This window comes from Mus musculus, chromosome 10 (assembly GCF_000001635.26).
Source record: "Mus musculus strain C57BL/6J chromosome 10, GRCm38.p6 C57BL/6J".
In the NCBI taxonomy this organism is placed as follows: domain Eukaryota; kingdom Metazoa; phylum Chordata; class Mammalia; order Rodentia; family Muridae; genus Mus; species Mus musculus.
The window spans coordinates 79,681,141-79,704,047 of NC_000076.6; the positions used below are offsets into that span (position 1 = coordinate 79,681,141).

A 22,907-nucleotide genomic window follows, 5' to 3' on the forward strand; every position below is an offset into this window, starting at 1 on the left:
TCAACCAGCCCCACCTTTGACACCGTTTCCCTGTCCCCAAACAGGTCTACCTGCTATCCCCGACATGACAGGATGTCGGAGCACCTGTGGTGGGAGCTGCCCTTTCCCAGCCCCAAGTGTTGATGCAGCTGTAGTCCTCCAGAACGCCCACAGTCAGGGTGAGTGGCCAGTACAGCCTAGGGACAGAACCACCCACCCCTAAAGGTCACGGGTACACCACACACACACCCTGCTGCAAAGCTTAAATATGCTGCCACCACCAATACTAATGACCAAATGTCCAAGAAAGGAGTTATGGGTGTCTGTGCTGAACAACCTCAAGGTCTTTGCGTGTCTGTTCCGGATCCTGTAAACTTTTGGGTTATGCCTCACCACTGCTTTCTGGTCGATTTAAGCAAGACTAGGGTGTGGTCAAAGGTCAGTCTGAAGGGGTTCAGACTCCACCTCCTGGAAGCCACGTCTGCAAACCCCAAGTCGTTGATTCCCTGCGCTTCTACCTGAGCCCATAGAGACCAAATGGGGCCATCTAACGCTTCATGCTGGGAAACAGGGGCGGATCCTGCTCCGCTCCCGCACAAGCCACGCCCAATTCCCCACCCACAACCACGCCCCCTGAACGTCACAAAAAAAGGCCCCCAAAGCCGCAGCTGCCACTCCGCAGCGCGCAGCCCGGCCCTGCCGGCCACCCCGCACACAGGCATCCGCGGAGCTCTTCCGGCCGGAGGCGACGGCGGCCTCCGGAGCTTCGGAAACGCAAGGCGCCTGCGCGGCAGGGCGGGGGACGACGACTACACTTCCCGGTGTGCCCCGCGGGCGGGCGCGCAGACACATTCCGGACCCGGTGGAGGCGTCGCACAGGCGCATTCTAGACCCGGCAGTGGCGCGCAGGTGCATTTCCGGCCCGGCAGCAGCGGCGCGCAGCCGCACTCTAGGCCCGGGTGTGGCACGCAAGCGCTTTCGGGGCCCGAAGGAGGCACGCAGGCGCATTCGGGGTCGGGAGCCGGTGCGCAGGCGCATTCGAGGCCCGGCGGCTGCGGCGCGCAGGCGCGTTAGGCGCGGGCCGGGCCGGGCCGAAGCGAGCGCCGGGCGGGCAGCGGCGCCAGAGCGAGTGGAGCCTTCGGGGTCCCCGGGTGGCGGCGGCGGCGGCGGTGCAGAGGAGGAAGGCGGCGGCTCTCCCCCTGCCGGCGCGCGACCCGGTCCGTCTCGCGAGCTCGCGCCGGTCCCGCGGCCCGGCCCGGCCCCGGGCCCCTCCGTCGCCGCCGCCGCCACCGCCATGGCCCGGCCGCTGGTGCCAAGCTCGCAGAAGGCGCTGCTGCTGGAACTGAAGGGGCTGCAGGAGGAGCCGGTGGAGGGCTTCCGGGTGACGCTGGTGGACGAGGGTGACCTGTACAACTGGGAGGTGGCCATCTTCGGGCCCCCCAACACCTACTATGAGGGCGGCTACTTCAAGGTGAGCAGAGCCTCAGTTTCCTCTTTGTGCCTGCCTCTCTCCCAGGCTCCTCGTGCAAAGCGGCTCCTCCCTTTTTTGTTGGGCACGTGCTGACCTTACCCCGGGGACTGGTCTCCCTAAGCTGTCCTCCAACAGGCTACAGGATCAGGGACTGCTAATGTATGCCGCATGCCCAGGCAACTCCCCACCACGAGACGCAGGGGCCTCTAGAGCCTGCTGCTGGTCAGCGTGTTCCCAGGTTGTCCTACACTGGACTAAACTTGTACCTGGGAAAGGATCTTTCCCTGTTGTCCCCACCCTTCCATAATGCTTCTGGTAAAGGGTCTCTCCGGGGACAGTTGTTTTCCTTCTTGTCCCGTCCCCCTCTCAACCCCCCCCCTCCGGTTAGTTCCCCCTACCCCAAGACACAGAAGCCTCTGGAGCCCCCTGCTGGCAAGCATTTTCCCAGGTTGTTCCTCACCCTACCAGCATGTGGTAAAACCTGGAAAGGTTCTTAGGTTGTCCCAAGACATAAAGGACCACGGGCAGCTGCTAGCTGGTATCCCAAGGCCCTGCCCCCTACGCTGGAACACAGAACCAGGGCAGCCGCTGGCCGATGTGTCCCCAGAGAAGGGACGTGTAGCCTGGACAGCCACCTGCTCCAGTTCCAGTAGAGGCCCTGATAGGGCCTTGGCAGCCTTGCCTGCTTGGACAACAGCCACCTTTAGCCCTAGCCAGGCTTTATGTAATGCATTCCAAGGGGGCAGTGGGGGGTCCACCCTGAATCTTGGAGCCACACCCTGGGTTCCTTCTTTGGGCCCTGGACCCTAGAGCTCTGTGTTTGCCCCACCCTGACAGCCTTTCTCAGGTTCCACTGAACAGGTGGCTTCTTAGGGGCCTGATTTTTCCTTCTAGATAGTGTCGTCTGCCCTCTGGTGGCTTCACGCTCAATGCACCAGATGTTCTTGTGGTTGGGAGCAGGGAACACTGGGAAGCCTCCAACACTGGAAATGTGTGGCCAGCTATAGGTACCCCCATCAGCACAGTTAGATCATCCTGCTTACTGGGGGCTAGAATAACTAGCAGAATCACAGAATCTCATGCTAGGGCCAAAAGGGACAAGATGAGGACCGGGTGGATGCACAAATCCCAGCCAATCTAGGGTCCCTAGTGTAGGGCCATGGTAGATATTTGTTTGTGTGTCTTCTTCCTTGCCTCCCACCTGGATGTGGTCTGAATTAAGAAATATCTGGATGCTCTTAGCACCTTGTCTCCTGTATTTGCTGGGAGGGGCAGTGGGAACTGCCAGGAGGACAAGTTCTGTTCAGAGCAGGGTCACCTGACCTGTTCCTCATCTGTAAAGGGATTGTGGGTAGAGTCTCCTAGACTCACATAATTCTTGAGATAGCTTAGGATGCTCGGCAAGATGTCAATCAAGTCTGTCAGCGTGGGAGCCTCCTGTATGGTGTGGGTGGCTGAGACATGGGGAGACTCTGTAAGGGGGCAACTGTGAGGAGCTTCGTCTGGACAGCCCAGCCTGTTTCACTTTGGGGCTGTCCAGGAAGAGGTTGGGAGCACCCTTCCTGTTCCTGAGCCTCAGTTTGCTCATCCGTATAAAGCATCCGGAGCCACAGACGTGAGGGGTGTTGCAGCAATCCCACTTTCCCCTGCTCTCCTGAGACATCAGGGCTGACAGGCCACACTGGATGTGTGTGTCAGCAGATCCTCTAGCTTGAATTCCTGGCCAGCTCTGAGGTCACAGGCCAGTCTCCCTAAGGGCTCTACTTGTCCAGGGAACACTAGAAGCTGCCTTTGGGGAGCCCCAAGACTAGGGTAAACCTCAGGCCTTCTCTACCTGTCCAGAGTCTGGGGGGCAGTTGGCAGGGTGAACTTTTAGCCACAAGCAACTGCTGTGGCCAGGCAGATGGTTCCAGCTTGTCTGGTGACTATTCTTGGCCTGGGCCCCTGAGCTTGGATAGTGTTAGTTTTAGGCCTGAGGCTGTCCAGGAGATCTGCTGACTCATTCCTCTAGCTAGCCCACACCAAGTGATACTTACTGCCTGGCCTTTCCTAACCTGCATGTCAGGTCACAGAGGTGCTTTGTGTGTCCCAGTGTACAGAGACTGGGGTTGGCTTCAGGACCTGAACACCAGGGGCAGCCACTGCTTTTTGTCCCCGTTGGGCATAACCCCTAATTCCAGTGCTCAAGGGGCTGCCATTGAGCCACCCCATTTTCTACCATCTGTAGGCTCGCCTCAAGTTCCCCATCGACTACCCGTATTCCCCACCAGCCTTCCGGTTCCTCACCAAGATGTGGCACCCAAACATCTATGAGGTAAGACACTAAATACCTGCCTCAGGCACACTCCACCACACACACCTCCTGCCTCCCTTGCACGTGCCCGCCCCTCGTCTAACCCTCGTCACTCTTACAGACAGGGGACGTGTGCATCTCCATTCTCCATCCCCCAGTTGACGACCCACAGAGTGGGGAGCTGCCCTCAGAGCGGTGGAACCCCACACAGAATGTCAGGTGAGAACTGCCATGGTGTTGTACCATGGGCACCCCCCGGCACCCTGTATCCTAAGGTCCCTTCTTCCTCGCTCCAGTCTGGAGCCCCCAGAATCTATGGGGAGCTGAGCTTGCACCCACGGCCCCACAGAACCATCCTCCTGAGTGTAATTTCGCTGCTGAATGAGCCCAACACCTTCTCGCCTGCCAACGTGGACGCCTCGGTGATGTACAGAAAATGGAAGGAGAGCAAGGGGAAGGACCGCGAGTACACGGACATCATCCGGTGAGCGCTGCTCTCAGCCTGAACAGTGCAGCTGGGTCTCTACAATAGATGCTGCCTGCTCTGAAGAGTGACCTGTGTCTCCTGGGTGGGGTGGGGACTGTTGTGTTTCTGTTCTTGCATCCCCAGCTGGATGTGTGGAGGGCTCTGTAGCCCCCAGAGCACCGAGTTGACCACCTAGTATGGCCAAGATCCTCTTTGCCTTGTGTTTGGCTTAACTCCATGAGTGACTGGGCACTCTAGGCCACATCCTCACCATCTGACATCACTCGAATTTGTGCTTCTGAAACTTAGAGCAGTTTTGCAAAGTGGGGAGGTCGCTGAGCCCACTGTGAGCCTGTCCTGAGACAGGGACCCAGGCTGCAGCCTGTGCAGTCCGTGAGTGGTAATGTCTGTCATCACTTCTCAGCGCCTGTCTGCGGTCAGGCAGTCTCTGCACTCCCCAAGCTAGGTATGACGTTTCACTTGAGAGATTCTAAGCATGTGACACCCTGCCTCTATCTAGTCAATGCTGAATGTTAGTATTTATTACTTAGCTTTTTTTTTTCCCCAAAATTTTATTATTATATGTAAGTACACTGTAGCTGTCTTCAGACACTCCAGGAGAGGATAGGGTATCAGATTTCATTATGGATGGTTGTGAGCCACCATGTGGTTGCTGGGATTTGAACTCAGGACCTTTGGAAAAGTAGTTGGCACTCTTTAACTGCTGAGCCATCTCGCCAGACCCCTATTACTTAGCTTCTGTGTTTTGTTTTGTTGTTGTTGTTCTTGTGGGGATTTGGGGGGTGGGGTTGAGACAGGGTTTCTCTGTATAGCTCTGGCTGTCCTGGAACTCATGCTGGCCTCGAACTCAGACATCTGTCTGCCTCTGCCTCCCAAGTGATGGGATTAAAGGCATGCGCCACCACTGCCCAGCTAGCTTCTGTGTTTTCTGAGACAGGCCTCCATATAACTCCTTATCTCCTCATGTTCATGATGTCAGGATGACAGCACATGCTACCTCTTAAGTGACCAAGTGCTTGACTACACAGTGACCCAAACACATGGGGCCTATAGTGTTGTCATGCTTGTCGGCCAGTTGCCTGGAGCCACAGACAGGGCAAGCACTTGCTCAGCAGGAGCCCTGTGGCCTTGTCCTGCAGAAGGCAAACCTGCCTTCTCAGAATTGGTATAGGCTGCAACTTGGTAGTCAGTGCTAGTCCAACATGTGCAAGATACTGGGGTTAGTCTCTGGCCTTAGAACAAGATGCATGTAGCCGCCATCGTCCTGCATGGAGGTATTAGTTATTCAGGAAGGTCTGAGCTCTGTACTATGGAGGTGTCACCTTCACAATGGGCAGGTGAGCAAGGATCCCTTGAAGGCTTTGTTCTCTGTTGAGACTGGCCTGTAATTTTCTGCCTCCTGCTCTTCACCGGCAGGGAAGAAGGCTGATTACCCTGTGTTGTGCTATAGCAGCTCTCCAGCTTCCTGGCAGCCCTTAGCCCAGCTCTCCTGGCTGCTTCCTCACTGTATCCCTGTCCCAGAGCAGGAGCCCCAGGCTATTTTTACCATTCTGACACCAGGAGACACTCAATGTGACCATGAGGCCTGTACTACTCCTGAGATTCAACCTGAGAGCCAGTGTCTAGTCAAGGACAGGAGAGCTGGGAGCCTGTGAGAAGGGCCTTGAGGGCAGGTTGGGCTGTTAGAATGAGCTGCTGTCACAGGCTTCCCTCTAACATTGTTTTGTACCCCATTCCCTCTGGGAAGCTAAGACCCGTGTCAGCTCTACTTGCCTTTTGCATTAGGACCTGTGCACTGCGACTGTCCTGAGGATGGCCTGACCTCTCAGGCACTTGAAGCTCTGTCCCAGGCCCTGATTTCTTTACTTAATTGCTGCCCCCTGTGCAAGGAAGCTCTTATGTGTTGCTTCACCCGTATCTTTGTCACTTCATCCATGGCCTGTGGGGCCTGGAACCTCATAAGGTTCTTCTGGGACTGCCCTTCATCAGAGTGCCCCTCAGGTCAGGCTGCAGTTTGGGGGAGTTTGATGTTGGTGTGGAATGTGGGTAGGTGTGTGCTCTTTAACCTGGAACTAGTGTCGTGGCCCCCACAGTACTGGGATTACAGCATGGATCCTGGTGTGCCCAGCTGTTTCTGTGGTGCTGGGAGCTGGCCTTGGGTCCTTGTGCTTACACAACAAACACTCTGACTGCATCACCTCCACTTTTTTTTTTTTTTTTAATGACTGTTGTCATAAGACAGATCCTATTACAGCTGAAGCCACCCTGAGACTCAGCAGGCCTCCTGCCTCAGCCTCCAAGTACTAAGTGACAAACCTGTTTCCCACAGCCAGCTGTGGTTACCTTCCTGCTGGGAACTGGCCACTCCTTGTCCCCACGCCCTTTATTCCCTCCCACCTGCTCCCTGCCCTCCATTCAGTGTCTATTCTTGGAATCCCATTGTCCTGGGCCTTGGCCTCACCTGCCCTGTCTCCCCAGGAAGCAGGTCCTGGGGACCAAGGTGGACGCGGAGCGCGATGGTGTGAAGGTGCCCACTACGCTGGCCGAGTACTGCGTGAAGACCAAGGCGCCGGCGCCCGACGAGGGCTCGGACCTCTTCTACGACGACTACTATGAGGACGGCGAAGTGGAGGAGGCCGACAGCTGCTTTGGGGATGAAGAGGATGACTCTGGCACCGAAGAGTCCTGACCCACGTCCCTGAAATAAACTTACAAATTTTACCTCAGCAGGACCCGTGTGGGCCTCAGGCGACAGACTACCTCACCGAGGTTCCATGTGGGCTCCCATCCCATGATCCTTAGGTCCTCTTACCCCGTATTCCCCATGGGTTTTCCTCGGCTTTGGAGAAGAGCTGTGGTGCAGGGCAAACACCCCACTCAGCTTTCAGATGATGACAAGCCTGGGAGGCTGGGGACCGACTGCCTGGTGGGGAGCCAGAGACTCCAGCCCAGCCCAAGGAAGGCCAGCACCACAGTCTCCTCTCTGCTTTTGGTGTGTGTGAAATAAAATAAAATAGCTTTCTGAGAAGCTGAGAGAATCACCTAGGACGCCGGTGGCACTCGGTACTGAGGGCCACCTGGGTAGCCCGGCCAAGGCCGTGGGATGGGCAGGAAGAGATAGTGACTGTTAAGGCTCAGGATTGTACAGGGGCCCCAGGCCCAGAAGCAACTTGCTGCCTGCAGATCCCACCTTCCTGCATCTGGCACTGTGGCTGTCTGTGTCCGCCTCCATCCTGCAGTCAGAAGGCCTGGGTCCTGAGGCGTGCAGAGGACTAGTATCCCAGCAGTCCTTGTGTCCTGGGCACTTCTTCAGCCCTGGGAACTCCAGTGCCTGCCTGAGGAGTCCCTGTGGCAGGCAGCCTGGTGACTCCCCACAGGAAGGACAGGCTGAGTGATGCTCTGACCACATCATGCTGTGCAGGGTGGCTACAGTGACCCAGTGCTGAAATAGCATTGGGTGCCATGTAAAGAAAGGAAAAGAAAGTGTCACTTTCATTGCGTGGGCCTGTTAACTCTCCAGAGTTCCAGTCTCCAGAACAAAGCTGTACTCTACTGAATAGCACTTCATGGAACCTGTGCTGCTTATAACTGATGAGAGAAGGACAAGTTGTTGGAAAGGCGTTAGTTCAGGCCTTCCTCTACCCGTATAATTTGCAGCCAGCCTTATGTACAAAGTTGCAGGGCCAGCAGTAAGGCTCAGTGGGTAGAGGCCTGCCACCAAGCCTAGCACAGGACCTACACGGCTCAAGGAGAGAACTGACCCTGTGAGTCATCCTCTGTGGGGGTTGAGGTCCATTGAGACAGACCCAGTGTTTACCTGGTGCTAATCACCAGAATGAGCATCACTGGGCTATAGTTGCTGCCCCCCAGGCAGGGGGCAGCTTTGACAGCAGAATTGCTTTCTAAAACCACACAGCAGGGTGTGAAGTAGGAGGAGTTGACACTTGTGCAAGGTGGGTGGTACTGGGAAGGCCACCTGTCCCCACAGGAAGAGAGAGTGGGGAACCCTTTCCCCCAGGGACCACTGATCCTGTGCCAGGATGGAGGTCTGCTGGTCCCTGCTGCTACTGCTGGCCCTGAAAACACTGTGGGCAGGTGAGCATTCGGGGGAAACTGAGGCCCAGAGCCGGGTATCCAGAGGGCTGTGGATGGGAGGCATTACGTACAGGGAAACTAGCAGATGATTCAGAACCCTGAGTAAAAACAGCGTAGAGCCGGGCGCGGTGGCGCGCGTCTTTAATCCCAGCACTTGGGAGGCAGAGGCAGGCGGATTTCTGAGTTCGAGGCCAGCCTGGTCTACAAAGTGAGTTCCAGGACCCCCAGAGCTATACAGAGAAACCCTGTCTCAAAAAAAAAAAGAAAGAAAACCACGTAGCCTGGTGACAGGCCTCTGAGCTCAGTATTTGAGGGGTCTGAGGCAGGAGGATTGCCATGAGTTCAGTTAGAGTGAGACCTATCAGAGGAAACAAAATGGGGTTAAGGATATAGCTTAAGTTGGGGCATATGCCTGGTGTACAGAAAACCTGGGCTCCATACTCCATTCCACCAGGCATGGTAGAGCACACCTGTCATCCTAGCACTGGAGGTGGAAGACCAGGAATTCAAACCCTTGCTCAAACCCTTGCTCTCCAGTGAGTTTGAGGCCATCTGTGCTACAGAGCCTCCTGAGCACTGACATTAGAGGTGTGTGGCTACCACACATGACTTTCTTTTTGTAAAGGTATTGCCATGTAGCCCTGGCTGGCCTGGAATTTATAAGTAAATACCCGCTTCTTGAGTTTGGTCAATGAGAGGCTGTGCTACCATCCTGAGGTACAGATGGCCTACAACTCACTGTAGAGCTGTGTCTCATGCCTGTAACCCCAGCTCTAGGGGACGAGCCAAGCCACAGGGTCCCTGAGGCTCTGGGAATGTGCTGAATCAGTGAAGCCTCAATTAAGGTATAGGGCAATGCAGAAAACACCAGACTTGGTCTCTGACCTCCATATATATACATCTATCTGTATGCATAGATGCATTTGTCTATTTGAGACAAGATCTCACTATTGTAGTCCTGGCTGACTGGAACTCACGGAATCTGCAGCCCTCTACCTCGTAAGCACTGGGATTGGAGTTATGTGCCACCTCCCAAGTTTTGATGCTTATATTAGTTTGGAAACTTTTAGAACCTCTCCAAAAAATAAGGAGGGAGAGAGGAGGTTGGCTTTTGCAAGTATAACAACTTATGGGCTATCCACTGGTCTCTCAGACCACACAGTAGCTTTTTGTCTTGAGAGTCCGTAGAGACCCTAGCACAGTGTAGCCAAAACTGATCTCAAACTCCTAGCAATCTGTCTCAGCCTCCCAAGGCCTGCCTTTACAATGGGACTTTAAAATATGAAGAGAGGCTGGGCCTGCACCTCAGAGGACAGAGCAAGCTCTTGTCTAACATTCAAGAGGTCCTGGCTTCCACCAGGCATAGCAGCACATACCTATCAGGGGAGATAGAAACAGGATTGGGAGTTCAAAGTCACCCTCAGCTACATTAGTTCCTGGCTAACCTGGGCTACTTGAAAAGAAAAGTTTTGTTTTTTTAAGGGGGAAAAAAAGAAGGAAGCACTCGTGGATGGGAGACTTCCTTGGGTGGTGAAAAGCTATTCAGTTGTGGGTGGTAGCCACAAGTTGTATAGACAGAGGTCAGCCTGCCAGTTTGTGAACTGGGCCCTGCCACTTGGTGACACTTTCTGTGACACTTTCCCAGAGAATATCCGGTTTCTCTTTAGACTTGGTTTGAGTTTTTTCGTCGTTTTTTTTTTTTTTTTTTTTTTTTTTTTTTTCTTCAAGAATTGCTGGACTGAGCTGGAATGATGGCTCAGTTAAGAGCGCTGACTGCTCTTCCAGAGGTCCTGAGTTCAATTCCCAGCAACCACATGGTGGCTCACAACCATCTGTAATGGGATCTCTTCTGGTGTGTGTCTGAAGATGGCTACAGTGTACTCACATAAATTAAAAAAAATTGCTGGGCCAAGGTAGTACAGCAAGCCTTTAATCCCAGCACTCAGGAGGCAGAGGCAAGTGGATCTCTGAATTCTTGACCAGCCTGGTCTACAGGCAGCCAGAGCGACATAGAGAAACCCTATCTCTAAAATAAAGCTTCAAGAATTATATAGAACAAAGAACTCTGCTCTCTTCTATGTGTAAAGGCCCTGGGATGGGCAGCAGATCCATCAAAGTATTGATGGGCCCTTAAAAGCTGCCTGTAACACCTGTGGACTGGCCATGTGGCTCTGAGCAAGGTGGGGTCTCCAAAGCATGATGGAAAGGAGACTTTTGAGTTGGATCACAAATTCTTATCAATACTTATTTTAAATTCTGTTTGTTTTGTTTTGTTTGAAACAGTTTTCTCTGTGTGCTCTGGCTGTCCTAGAACTCCCTCTGTAGACCAAGTGGGCCTCAAACTCAGAGATGCCTCTGTCTGGACTGAGACTAAAGTCTGGCTTATTTAAAATTTTTAATCTGATCCTATTTCTACCTCCCCAGGGCTGGGATAACGGGTGTGGACCACTAGACCTGGATTCTGTGGTTTGGAGGGACTGGAACCCAGGGCTTTGTGTATGGTAGACAAGCGTTCTACCCACTGAGCCCAGCCTGGTATTCTATATCAACCCTTCAAAGAAGTTTGCAGAGAAACAATTCACACAGTGCACAGCTCACTGAAATTCAGAAGCCACACAAGAATGGAGACACTCCCACATCCCCCAGGAACACTCATGCCCACACCCTAGCACCCGCAAATCCACATCCTGTCAGAGTTTCACAGTGACTTTTTGTGACTGATTCTCCCCCAAGCATCATATTCTCAAGGCCCTGCCAAGTGTCAGAACCCCACTCCTGTCTGTGGCTATGTAATATTCCAGTGTGTGAGCAGTGTGAATCAGTTCCTCTGTGTGTGTGTGTGTGTGTGTGTGTGTGTGTGTAAGGGTGAGTGCAATGCCCAAAGAGGCCAGAAGAGGGCACCTGATCCCCTGGATCCTATGGTTACCAAGGAAGGGCATATGTTTATATGTGTACATACGTATGTACACATATATATATGTGTGTGTGTGTTGTATGTATGTATGTATGTATGTATGTATGTGGAAGGGTGAGTGCAATGTCCTGAAGAGGCATCTGATCCCCTAGAGCTGGAGTTCCAGGTAGCTGTGAGCTGCCTGGTATGGGTGGTGGAAAGTGAACTCAGTTCTCTGCCAGAGCAGATAGTTATCTTACCCTCTGAGCTCCTCATTCACACTTTAAGCCTGGCCTCTGACAGCTGAATAGTGTCTGACTGAGTCTTGGAGCCCTGTGGCGTTTGGGCAGGGATCAGTGGGGACTTCAGACAGCTGACCTGCCAGATTCAGGTCTTCCAGGCTCAGCAGAAGGCCAGGATGCAGCACCTCCAAACAGCCCTTCCCCACCCCCTTCTTTTCAGCAGGCAACAGATTTGAGACCCAGATCATTGGGGGTCGAGAGGCAGTCCCGCACTCCCGCCCATACATGGCCTCTCTACAGAAAGCCAAGTCCCATGTGTGTGGGGGAGTCCTTGTGCATCGGAAGTGGGTATTGACAGCTGCCCACTGCCTGTCTGAGCCGTGAGTATCCCTCTCCATGTCCCACAGTGGCTGCAGGCACTGAAGGACTTATCCCAACCCTCTCTAGGCTGTATAGGCTGTGGGTTCAGGTTGGGTGGGTCACGTGGTACAGGAAAGGACACCTCCTTCCAATCCTTTCTGTGACACCTGGTAACTTGTGAAAGCCAGCCTTCCAGTAAGACATAGCCAGCCAGCCAGGCGTGGTGGCACATGCCTTTAATCCCAGCACTCTGGAGGCAGAGGCAGGCGGATTTCTGAGTTCGAGGCCAGACTGGTCTAAAGAGTGAGTTCCAGGACAGCCAGGGCTATACAGAGAAACCCTGTCTCGAAAACAAAACAAAACAAAAGAAATTATTGGAAAAAAAAAAAAAAAAAGCCGGGCATGGTGGTGCATGCCTTTAGTCCCAGCACTTGGGAGGCAGAGGCAGGCAGATTTCTGAGTTCGAGGCCAGCCTGGTCTACAAAGTGAGTTCCAGGACAGCCAGGGCTATACAGAGAAACCCTGTCTCAAAAACACCAAAAAAAAGACAGAGCCATCAAGAAGCCACTAAATAAATAGATCCATCTTGATAGGGCTGGTAGAATGACTGCTCATGCCGGTCTCACCCTCAACACTAAAGAAAACAGGAGCCCAGAGCAAAAGGAGGCAGCTCTTGGGTGTGACCGCATATGCAGTCCCAGCTCTCAAGGAACCTGAGGCATGTAGATCTCTACCTGACCTGCACAATTCCAGGCTACATAGTAAGATCTTATCTTAAAGCCAAAAGGGATTATTAGCTCATGTGTTTCAGAAGGCTAAGCTTCAGCTTGATCCAGGTATTTATCTGAGGTTCTCTCACGTGGCTTGCAAGTGTGACATAGGAGTCTTATGTAAAGAGGTTATTTCTCTGTAGTGTGGACAATGCAGGAAGGCAACACAAGTTGACGGACCCGCAAGCCTAATCACAGACGAGAGGCTGCAGGTGGGGGATGGGTACTAAATTCCCCCAATCGGGGCTGGGTGAGAGCCAGAGAGGAGGACGGAGAAGATGGGAGATGTCCTGCCAGGTGTGGACTGGGGAGGCTGCCATGGATGTGTGGAAAGGGGGGAATGGCAGTTCTCAGGCTGTGGGCAGTTGTGGGTGAGCAAGGTTTGCATTGCAGGCTACAGAACCTGAAGCTGGTGCTTGGCCTGCACAACCTCCATGATCTCCAAGATCCTGGCCTCACCTTCTACATCCGGGAAGCCATTAAACACCCTGGCTACAACCACAAATATGAGAACGACCTGGCACTGCTTAAGGTGCGGGCGAGATGGGGTGGGGTAGCTGAGGGCCTGCCATAGTAGCCTGGCTTCTATCTGCCACTTACTGATTCTCCTGTCCCCACAGCTAGATAGACGAGTGCAGCCCAGCAAGAATGTCAAACCACTAGCTCTGCCAAGAAAGCCCCGATCCAAGCCGGCAGAAGGTACCTGGTGCAGCACAGCTGGCTGGGGAATGACCCACCAGGGTGGGCCCCGGGCCAGGGCCCTGCAGGAGTTGGATCTGCGTGTGCTGGATACCCAAATGTGTAACAACAGCCGCTTCTGGAACGGTGTCCTCATAGACAGCATGCTATGCTTAAAGGCTGGGAGCAAGAGCCAAGCCCCCTGCAAGGTGAGAAGGATGGCCTGTAGGCTTGGCCTGGACAGCTGCCCCAACCAGCCTCTGACACCCTGGGGAGTGGAAGGAGGGTGGGACTAACATTCACCTCACTTCTCAGACACGGAAACTGGGAGGGTAAAATACCCGTGTCTAGGTTGGAAGTCAGGAAGCCGGAGAATTGTGGTTTGAAATCCAGTACCATAGATTAGGCATCTGGGCCTAGAGCAAAGGCCCTGGGGTACAAAGAGGAGAGAGAAGGGAAAGGAAGAGGGAAAGAGACAGGAAGGCAAGGGTGCTTACAAGAGGCCCCAGCACCTCCCAGGCCCCTGTTCCCCAACTGCAGGCACAAAGGCTGACTTGTGTGTCCCTCACCTCATGCAGGGTGACTCTGGAGGGCCCCTGGTGTGTGGCAAAGGCCAGGTGGATGGGATCCTGTCTTTCAGCTCCAAAACCTGCACAGACATCTTCAAGCCACCTGTGGCCACTGCTGTAGCCCCCTACAGCTCCTGGATCAGGAAGGTCATTGGTCGCTGGTCACCCCAATCTTTGGTCTGATGTCCCAGATCATCTGGGACACCATTCTTGATAGCGGGGGCTGGGAAGGGACTAGGTGTGCCTCTGAGGACCAATAAATCCTGATATATCTGTTGAGTCCACCCCTGTCTGCCTCTGGCTTCTGCAAACCTCCATTCCCTCTATAATGATGAAGGTGACCCTTCAGGATGGCTGTCAGGAGAGTCCTGGGACACAGGCCTGCTGGGAGGCAGAGCAAGAGCAATTGCAACAGTGTGGCCAGCAGGGGGTGCAAGCTACCCTCTGTGTCTATCACATGAGGTGGGAGGAGATGGGAGGCTTCACATGGAACGTCCCCAACTTCTGTTTTACTGACACCTCGACAGGAGCAGCCAAAGTGTCACTCCAGTGGGTATCAGTAGACCCAGCATCGGTTCCAGAACATTCCATCACTGTGCTTCCACCTCACACGAAGCCCAATCCCCGCCCTGCTCCGCACAAACCTCCCTGGACTCTTCCTGCCTGCCATGTCCGCTCATACTGGATGGCCTTTGTTTGTGTCAAGGTCTACATTGAGCTTGATGTCCTCAAAGTCCCTTCTTATGGTGGTGGGGGTAAGACCCTCCCTCCTCTACCTGGTTTCCTTGGGCTCTAAATTAACTGGACAGAAAAATGCATTGGCAGGAAAGAAACCATCACAAGTCTAATAGAGAAGTTAGTGCCAAGCGTGCCTGGAAAACATGGCCCTCAGCCCAGTCCTGTCAGCTCTGCCATCGGGAGGCTGAGGTAGGATTGCTTCCATTCCAAAGTCAACCTGGGCTGCCTGCGAAACAGCCTGTCGCAAGGTGGGGGCCACCTATCTCTGCAGCCTTCTCCCAGAACATTCTTTTCTTCCTTTGAGAGAGAGTTCCACGCAGCCCAGGCTGGCCTCAAACACCCTGTGTCTAAGGTAGCCGAAGATGACCTTGAGGTCCTGGTGTGCCTGCTTCCACCTCCTAGATGCTGGGGTGACAGGCGTGTTCCACAAGCCCTCTTGAGCCTGGTGCTAGGGAGCATGCTCCATTGCGCTAACCCCCTTCTCTCTTGCACAAAAAGAGCTTTGTGAGAACAGGAAGTCTGTAAAAGGCCAGCCAGGAGTCAGAGGGCGGAATTACAGCATTGAAGCTTAAATGCCTTGGACGGCTTATTTTCCCACCTGCACTTTGTCCCAGAATTCTAAATTGGCTCAGCCTCGATCTCTACCCTGCCCTAGGGAGGATCCCACCTGCCTCACCTGGCTTCTGGACTCTGGCTGGCCCTGGTTCAGTCAAATAGGTTTCAAAGGTATCAGCAGATTAGCTGGGGTTTATCGACAGAGAAGGGCATGCCTGGAAGCAACAGATCTGGGAGCCTAGCACGCAGGAGGCTGGGGTGGGCAGGGCAAGAATTCCAGAGAAGCCTGGGCTGCAGAGCTGGACAGACCACTCATTAGTTAGAGCGCTGGCTGCTCTCAGAGAGGACTCAAGTCTGACTCACACATGGCGGCTCAGAAACACTTGTGACTTAGGTTCAAGGGGACCAGATACCTTCTTCTGGCCAGCCTCTGAGGCAACCTCCCACCCTATAGAAATAAATCTCAAAAGAGTGAGTAGAAGCACAAGACTCAGAACTTCAAGGCCATTCTCTGCTACTTAGGCATGTGAGGCCAGCCTGGGCTACATGAAACCATCATCCTGCCTCCACTTCCCCAGTGGCAGGCAGATATCACATGCTTTTGCTCTATGGAAGCCCATGATGTGCTAGAACTCCTACCAAGTAAGTCCTAGGCTAGCCCTATCTTTCTCTTTTTGTTTATTTTTTTCTTCTTCTTCTGTTTTCTTATTCATCTATGATTTTTTGAAGCAAGGTCTCTGAATCCCTGGATTCCTCTATATAAACCAGGCCAGCCTAAAACTCACAGAAATCCTCCTGCCTCTGCCTCCTCAGTGCTGGGACTAAAGGCATGCAGCACCATACCCCATTCTTTTTCATCTTTGAAATGAAGTCTCTCTCCAGCCCAGGATATTTCTTGGTTATCCTGTTCTCCCACCTTCAGAGGGAGAGAATTAGAAGTGTGAGTCACCAAGTATGGCTCACTTCATCCTCTGTGACATCTGAGCTCTTCCCTCTGGCCCTTCACAAACACTCACAAACAGTCCCCAACACCTAGGTTGTGTGTGCAAGTTAACCTTGGGCGTCACAGAAAGTTGTTTTTAATTTTCTTGTTTTGTTTTTGTTTGTTTGTTCTAAGACAGGGTTTCTCTGTATAGCCCTGGCTGTCCTGGAACTCACTCTCTAGACCAGGCTGGCCTCAAACTGCCTCTGCCTCCAGAGTGCTAAGATAAAGGCCTATGCCATCAGATCCAGCTGGGTTTTTTGAGACAGGGTCTCTTACTGGGACCTGGAACTCACTGAATTAGCTAGCCTGGCTATCCAGTGATTCCCAGGGATCTACCTATTCCACACCCCCATAGTCTCCACCCCAGTACTGGTTTTAAAAACCCTTGACACCACTCCAGGCTTTCTCTGCAAAATTGAGCTCAGATCCTTACGTCTGTGCAACAGACACTTTATTCCTTGAGGCTGAGCCAAAAGGTGGTAGCACACTTCCTTAATCCTCCAATTGGGAGGTGGAGGCAGGCAGAACTCTTGAGTTTGAGGCCAGCCTGGTCAACAGAGCAACTTTCAGGACAGGCAGGGCTACACATAGAAACCCAGTCTGAAAAACAAAACAAAACAAACAAAATAATTAATAAATAAATAGTTGATGTTTATCTGTAAACCCTCAAACACTCATCCATGGTCCCTTCTCCCCTTAGAGGTGTGGTGGTCTCTGTCTCTGAGTGTTGCTCTAGCAAGGTCGGTAAAGCCTAATGTACAGAAGGAAGTGGCCAGTTGGGCCTCAGCCACCGGCCTAAACACGCACAGCCACCAGCTGGCTGGACTTCCTCACAGCTCTCAGGCCCCCACCAGGGTTCTGGAGCAGCTTCAACTGGACACAGATCAGAGGTGCCAGGCCTGTGAGGCAGGCAAGTTGTTTTACTGCTGCTGTCGAAGCCTCCTCAGCTGTTGCTTCCTTCTAGTAGCAGTCCCACCCATCCCATGAGGAGTAGGAGTTCAAAGGCCGACCAAAGACAGGAGCCGGATGGGACCTACCTTAGCAGATAAGCAGCAATATGGAGCTCGGAGTTCCTGCACCACCTGGCAATGCCATGAGGTTGTTCTCTTCTCTTCTCTTCTCTTCTCCTTTTCTCTCTCTCTCTCTCTCTCTCTCTCTCTCTCTCTCTCTCTCTCTCTCTCTCTCTCTCATTGCCTAGTCTGCCCTTGAGCTCACAGTGGCAGTCATCCCCCTGCTTCAGTTTCCTGGGTGTCAGGATGACAGACATGCACCAGCACACCTGGTTTCTCGCCAGGACAGCACCGGTTAGCCCCTCAGCTTCTGATCCCTAGATACCACAGGCTGAGGACCTAAGGAGGCTGGGGCCAGGGCCTGGGAGGTAGGACAGGACTCAAGAAACATCTCACTGGGAAGAGCCAAATAGAAGAGCACCACCGGACAGCTAGTGGTGTCCTGGTGCCATGGCAGTGAACATAGCAGAACACAGGCAGGTAGCCTGGCCCTCAGGGTTCAGCGCGCATAAGCAGCTGGCATGGTGGCTACTTTTCTGTTGCTGTGATAAAACACCAAGACCAAGTCAACTTATGGGAGAGACCGTTTGTTTAGGCTTACAGTTTCAAAGGGTTAGAGTCCACCATGGTGGGTCACCCTGACAATAGGTGCCAAGCTGAAACAGTGAACGAAATCTCCACACCCACCCATGGTGACATACCTCCACCAGTATGGTCGCACCTCCTAAACCTCCCAAACCATGCCCACCAGCCAAGGACCAAACACTCAGCTGCAGGAGACTACTGAACAGCTCATTCAAACCACAGCATGCTCGCTCGCTCGCTCGGCATTTGAGAGGCTAAGATGGGAGGAGCCTGAGTTTAGGCCAGCATGAAGACAGAAACCCCGAGACAAAGGAAAAGAAGAGAAAAGACAAGAGGGGCTGGAGAGGGGGCTCATGGGTGAGGGGCTGGAGAGGGGCTCACTGTAAGGAAGGGCACTTGTTGCTCTCACCCAGGAACAGAGTTCCATTTCCAGCACAATGTGCCTCACACCCTTTGTAGTGATCTTCCGGATCTTCTGGCCTCCCCGGGAACCACTCACACAGTGCACACACATGTCTGCAGGCAAACCACATATTCATAAGATAAAATTAAAATTCGTCTATGCATGAATATACACATTAATATAAATATTTTTTTAATTTAAAATAAATTTAAACATTTTTTCAAGGATTTATTTATTCTATATAAGCACACTGTAGCTGTCTTCAGACACACCAGAAGAGGGCACCAGATCTCATAACAGATGGTTGTGGCCATGTGGTTGCTGTAATTTGAACTCAAGACCTCTGGAAGAGTAGTCAGTGCTTTTAATCACTGAGCCATCTCTCAAGCCCCAAATTTATGGATCCCTGAGTTCGAGGCCCTGGTCTACAGAGTGAGTTCCAGGATAGCTATGGTGACACAAAGAACCTAGTCTCGCAAAAACAAACAAACAAACAATGAAAATATTAAAATAAAAGCAGCCTAAACAACACGTACATTTTATAGCTATATCTCAGTAGAGCAAGGGAAGGCGGGTCCGGGGAGAGTCAGAGAGCTGCCACCCCAGCACATGCTGGTGGAAAGCCTTCCTGTGGACTGGGCTGCTCTGGCGCCTGGCGTTTCTTCTGTAGGGTCCTTCCCTTCCGCTCCTCAGAAGAGCCCTCACCAGGTGGCAAGTCAAATGTCCACACAAAACTTCAGACAAAAAGTGTTGGCTGTGCTTTCTCATCTACAGCCAAGGTTCCAGACCCCGAGCTGTGCAGGTGGAGCCGGGCAGGGTCCACCCTTCCTCTCCCAGAGTCAGGGATTCTGTCTCTGCAGGGCTTGAGGCCTGGCCACTCCAGACTCTCCTTTACTTGAGATTCTGCTCGATCTCCCTGTCACTTGCAGAGAACTAATCAGGGGCTGGGATGGGAGTGGGGTGAGAGTGCCTTCCTAGAATTCTGAAGGGAAGGGTCTAGGGGCCGGGCTCAGTGGCAGGGCTCTTTACAAACATGTGAATCTATGGATTCTATCTCCAAGCCAGCAAAAAGTTAAATTAAAAATCCTGAATTTGGGCTGGTGAGATGGCTCAGCAGGTAAGAGCACCCGACTGCTCTTCCGAAGGTCCGGAGTTCAAATCCCAGCAACCACATGGTGGCTCACAACCATCCGTAACGAGATCTGACTCCCTCTTCTGGAGTGTCTGAAGACAGCTACAGTGGACTTACTTAAATAATAAATAAATCTTAAAAAAAAAAAAACTTTAAAAAAAAAAAAATCCTGAATTTTAGTCCAGTGATGGTGGTGCACACCTTTAATCCCAGCACTGGGGAGGCAGGTGGATCTCTGTGAGTTCAAGGACAGCCTGGGCTACAGAAAGAGTTCCAGGACATCCAGGGCTACACAGAGAAACCTTGTCTTGAAAAACCAAAAAACAAACAAAGAAAACAAATCAGACCCGGGACAAGGGGCTGGGTGCATATTTAACATATACCTCCAGGTTCTCCCAGCATCCCGCAGCAGTCCCTACCTAGTACAGGGCACGGTTAGCATATACTGCCCTCTGCCCTGAATTCTCCAGCCTAGCGGGGGCTGCCCCTCCCCCAGCAGCTCTTTCCCAGATAAGCCTGGCATTTTGCTCTCTCCTCTCTCTCTCCCCCTCTCTGCACCATGCTTTCTTTTCTCTCTGCCTCCGTGGGATCAGTGAACCCACCTGAGAACGGCTTCCCAATAAACCTAACCTGCCTTTATATACTTTAATTTGCCTCGAATTGGTTGGTGTTGTGGGTGGAGAAAATAGCACTTCGTCCTGCATGGATGTTTTGCCTGTATGCACGTTGGTGCACTGCTTTCTTGCCATGCCTGCTGTCTTCCGAGGAGACCAGAAGCAGGTGTCAGATTCCCGGGAGTTGCCTTGTGGGTGCTGGAGACAAACCGGGCTGTCCTGGAAGAGCGGTCAGTACTCTTAAACAGCTGACCCTTTCTCCAGCCCCCTTTCTCCTTTCTTCAGTGTGGGTTTTTGCTTTTGTTTGGTTTTGACAGGGTCTCCTGTAGCCCAGGGTGGCCTCAAACTGACTTGTTGCCAAAGGACGCTGAACTCCTGGCTTCCAACTGCCAAGTTCTGGAATGACCAGTATGCACCACCATTCTAGGCTTTCCACATCTTTATCTGCTAGTCCGGCTGGTCATGGGAGGTCAGGTGGCTGAGACTGAGTAAGGCAAAGGGGCTTCAGAAGGCTGCGGGCCATGTAGGGTCAGGGAAGAATCTAGAAAGCCAGACCTGGGAGGAGGCGAGGCTTCACTGTGTAAACACAGGGCAGGGCTTCCTGGCCAACCTGAAATTTCCCAGAGGCCCAAACATGAGGGGTTAGGCATTCCACTCAGTCCAGCTCTGTTTGTTTTGACCCTAGGAGCCTTTGATGCCAGCTGGCAGCTCTCCTGCCCTAACCCTCATTCTGCACGTAGCTTGGAAAGGTCTCTCCCTGGAGGCTTTAGGATTCTGGGTACTTAGTTCTGAGGCCCAGCCTCTGAGAGGCAGCTGCCGCTCTGTGTAAGTGGGTCACCAGGGTCATAGTGACTTCCTAATGAGTCCTGCGCCTGGACTCACCTTTCACCCCTGCCCATGGCTCTGGCCTTCCTGGACATTCCCAAAGCCCCTGGCATAGTGTGCACACCCTCAAAGGAGCTACTCAAAGGACTCCTGAAGCTGTTGCCAAAGCCCTCCTTGGCTCCCATCTCCCACTTAAAAATAATTTATTTTATGTGTATGAGTACACTGTAGCTGTGAGCCTTCGTGTGATTGTTGGGAATTGGATCTAGGACCTCTGCTCGCTCCGATCTCAGCCCCGCTCCCTCAGGCCCAAAGACTGAGGTCCTGGCCAGCCTGGAATTCACTATATAAACTAGGCTGGCCTCCAACTCACAGGAGATCCACCTGCCTCTGCCTCTGAAATGTTAGGATTAAGGCTTTTAATTTCAGCAAAGGAGTCAGAGGCTAGCTGGGTCTACATAGTAAACTCCAAGCCAGCCAAGTCTACCCAGTGAGCACCTTTCTCAAACAAACAAAACGCAAAAATTGTGACAAAATGTCCACGCCACAAAATAAGCTTAAAACAACAACAGAGCCAGGCAGTGGTGTGTGTGGTGGCATATGCCTTTAATCCCAACACTTGGGAGGCAGAGGCAGGCAAATTTCTGAGTTCGAGGCCAGCCTGGTCTACAGAGTGAGTTCCAGGACAGCCAGGGGCTACGCAGAGAAACCCTGTCTCGAAAAACCAAAAAAAAAAAAAGGCAAAAAAATTTTTTTTAATTAATAAATAAATAAGATACGCTATGGAAGGGGAGATGGCTCGATTTTTAGGGTGCTTGCTGCATTTCCAGAGGACCACACTTCAGTTCTCAGTACCATATCAGGCCCATAATGCCAACTCCAGGGAAACAGGTGCCTGCCTGCTCTATCCTCTGTAGCACTTGCATTCATGTGGTACACACACACACAGCCATACTTACACATAAATAAATGAATAAATAAATAAGTAAATACTTAAAAACACAGAGACATACTTACACATAAATAAATAAATAAATACTTAAAAAAAAGTTATTCCAGGCAGGGTGGTGCACACCTTTAAACTCAGCACTTGAGAGGCAGAGGCAAGCAGATTTCTGAGTTGGAGGCCAGCCTGGTCTACAGAGTGAGTTCTAGGACAGCCAGGGCTACACAGAGAAACTCTGTCTGGAAAACACACACACACACACACACACACACACACACACACACACACTCACACACACACACACACACACAAATTATTTTATTTATGTGAGTACACTGTTGCTCTCTTCAGACACACCAGAACCTCATCTGTAATGGGCGTCAGATCCCATTACAGATGGCTGTGAGCCACCATGTGGTTGCTGGGAACTGAACTCAGGACCTCTGGAAGAGCAGTCGGTGCTCTTAGTCACTGAGTCATCTCTCTAGCACCCAAATAAATACTTTTTTTTTTTAAAGATTTATTTATTTATTATATGTAAGTACACTGTAGCTGTCTTCAGACACACCAGAAGAGGGCATCAGATCTCGTTACGGATGGTTGTGAGCCACCATGTGGTTGCTGGGATTTGAACTCCAGACCTTTGGAAGAGCAGTTGGGTGCTCTTACCCACTGAGCCATCTCACCAGCCCCTTTTTTTTTTTTTTTTTTTTTTTAATATTAAAGGCTTCACGAATTTTCGTGTCATCCTTGCGCAGGGGCCATGCTAATCTTCTCTGTATCGTTCCAATTTTAGTATATGTGCTGCCGAAGCGAGCACAAATAAATACATTTTTGAGATAGGACCTTACAACTTAGTCTAGAACTGGCTACGTAGCTAGAGCCCAAGCTGTCCTCAAAACTCAGATGCCTGCCTCGCCTCTGCCTCCCGATGTTGGGGTTAGAAGCCTGCGCCACAGTGCACGACCTTCAAATATAATTTGTTTTTGATTGGTTTGGTTTTATTCGGTTTTGGTTTTTTGATACAGGGTTTCTCTTGCAGCTCTGGCTGTCCTGGTGGTACACACTCTATAGATTAGGCTGTCCACCTGCTTTGTGTCTCCCGAGTGCTGGGATATAAAAGGCATGTGCCACCACCAACAGGCTGAAATGTAAGGGTTTTTTTGTTTTGGTTTGTTTGTTTGTTTGTTTGTTTGTTTGTTTGTTTGTTTTTGAAAAGGACAGCCGAGCATCGTGGGTCAGGCATTTACCCCAGCACTCCATCCAAAGGCAGAGGC

At 52.1% G+C, this 22,907-nt stretch overlaps 2 protein-coding genes and 1 non-coding gene across 12 annotated transcripts; 2 read left to right on the forward strand and 1 right to left on the reverse strand.

The window, feature by feature from the left end:
• Positions 1 to 1,052: 1,052 nt before the first annotated feature.
• Positions 1,053 to 7,258, forward strand: Cdc34 (cell division cycle 34). Of its 5 annotated transcripts, none has more exons than XM_017313888.2 (6): positions 1,053 to 1,097; positions 1,264 to 1,450; positions 3,678 to 3,764; positions 3,865 to 3,962; positions 4,093 to 4,227; positions 6,709 to 7,258. In XM_017313888.2, the coding sequence occupies exons 2-6, from the start codon at positions 1,274 to 1,276 to the stop codon at positions 6,917 to 6,919; spliced, it is 708 nt and encodes a 235-aa protein (XP_017169377.1). In that variant the 5' UTR covers positions 1,053 to 1,097; positions 1,264 to 1,273; the 3' UTR covers positions 6,920 to 7,258. The 5 variants fall into 5 exon arrangements, with proteins under 5 accessions (XP_017169377.1, NP_808281.1, NP_001346747.1 ...); XM_017313887.1 differs by having other exon boundaries at positions 1,061 to 1,094; positions 1,261 to 1,450; NM_177613.2 differs by having other exon boundaries at positions 1,055 to 1,450.
• Positions 7,259 to 7,879: 621 nt separating this feature from the next.
• Positions 7,880 to 14,121, forward strand: Gzmm (granzyme M (lymphocyte met-ase 1)). 6 transcript variants are annotated; one of them, NM_008504.3, is made up of 5 exons: positions 7,880 to 8,325; positions 11,681 to 11,840; positions 12,984 to 13,122; positions 13,211 to 13,477; positions 13,847 to 14,121. In NM_008504.3, the coding sequence occupies exons 1-5, from the start codon at positions 8,271 to 8,273 to the stop codon at positions 14,018 to 14,020; spliced, it is 795 nt and encodes a 264-aa protein (NP_032530.1). In that variant the 5' UTR covers positions 7,880 to 8,270; the 3' UTR covers positions 14,021 to 14,121. The 6 variants fall into 6 exon arrangements, 5 of the variants coding, with proteins under 5 accessions (NP_032530.1, NP_001289414.1, XP_017169305.1 ...); NM_001302485.1 differs by having other exon boundaries at positions 11,684 to 11,840; NR_126325.1 differs by lacking the exon at positions 11,681 to 11,840.
• Positions 14,122 to 22,343: 8,222 nt separating this feature from the next.
• Gm25794 lies at positions 22,344 to 22,450 on the reverse strand. The gene has a single exon (XR_003949151.1). It is a non-coding gene; the product is annotated as a U6 spliceosomal RNA (small nuclear RNA).
• Positions 22,451 to 22,907: the final 457 nt, after the last annotated feature.

Bases quoted from the DNA above. Each gene is read 5' to 3' on its own strand.
- Cdc34 (XM_017313888.2), top strand. From the start codon at position 1,274: ATGGCCCGGCCGCTGGTGCCAAGCTCGCAGAAGGCGCTGCTGCTGGAA. The intron at 3,963-4,092 runs GTGAGAACTGCC...ACGGCCCCACAG, and splicing joins AACCCCACACAGAATGTCAG to AACCATCCTCCTGAGTGTAA. The intron at 4,228-6,708 runs GTGAGCGCTGCT...CTGTCTCCCCAG, and splicing joins GAGTACACGGACATCATCCG to GAAGCAGGTCCTGGGGACCA.
- Gzmm (NM_008504.3), top strand. From the start codon at position 8,271: ATGGAGGTCTGCTGGTCCCTGCTGCTACTGCTGGCCCTGAAAACACTG. The intron at 13,123-13,210 runs GTGCGGGCGAGA...CTGTCCCCACAG, and splicing joins ACGACCTGGCACTGCTTAAG to CTAGATAGACGAGTGCAGCC. The intron at 13,478-13,846 runs GTGAGAAGGATG...CACCTCATGCAG, and splicing joins AGAGCCAAGCCCCCTGCAAG to GGTGACTCTGGAGGGCCCCT.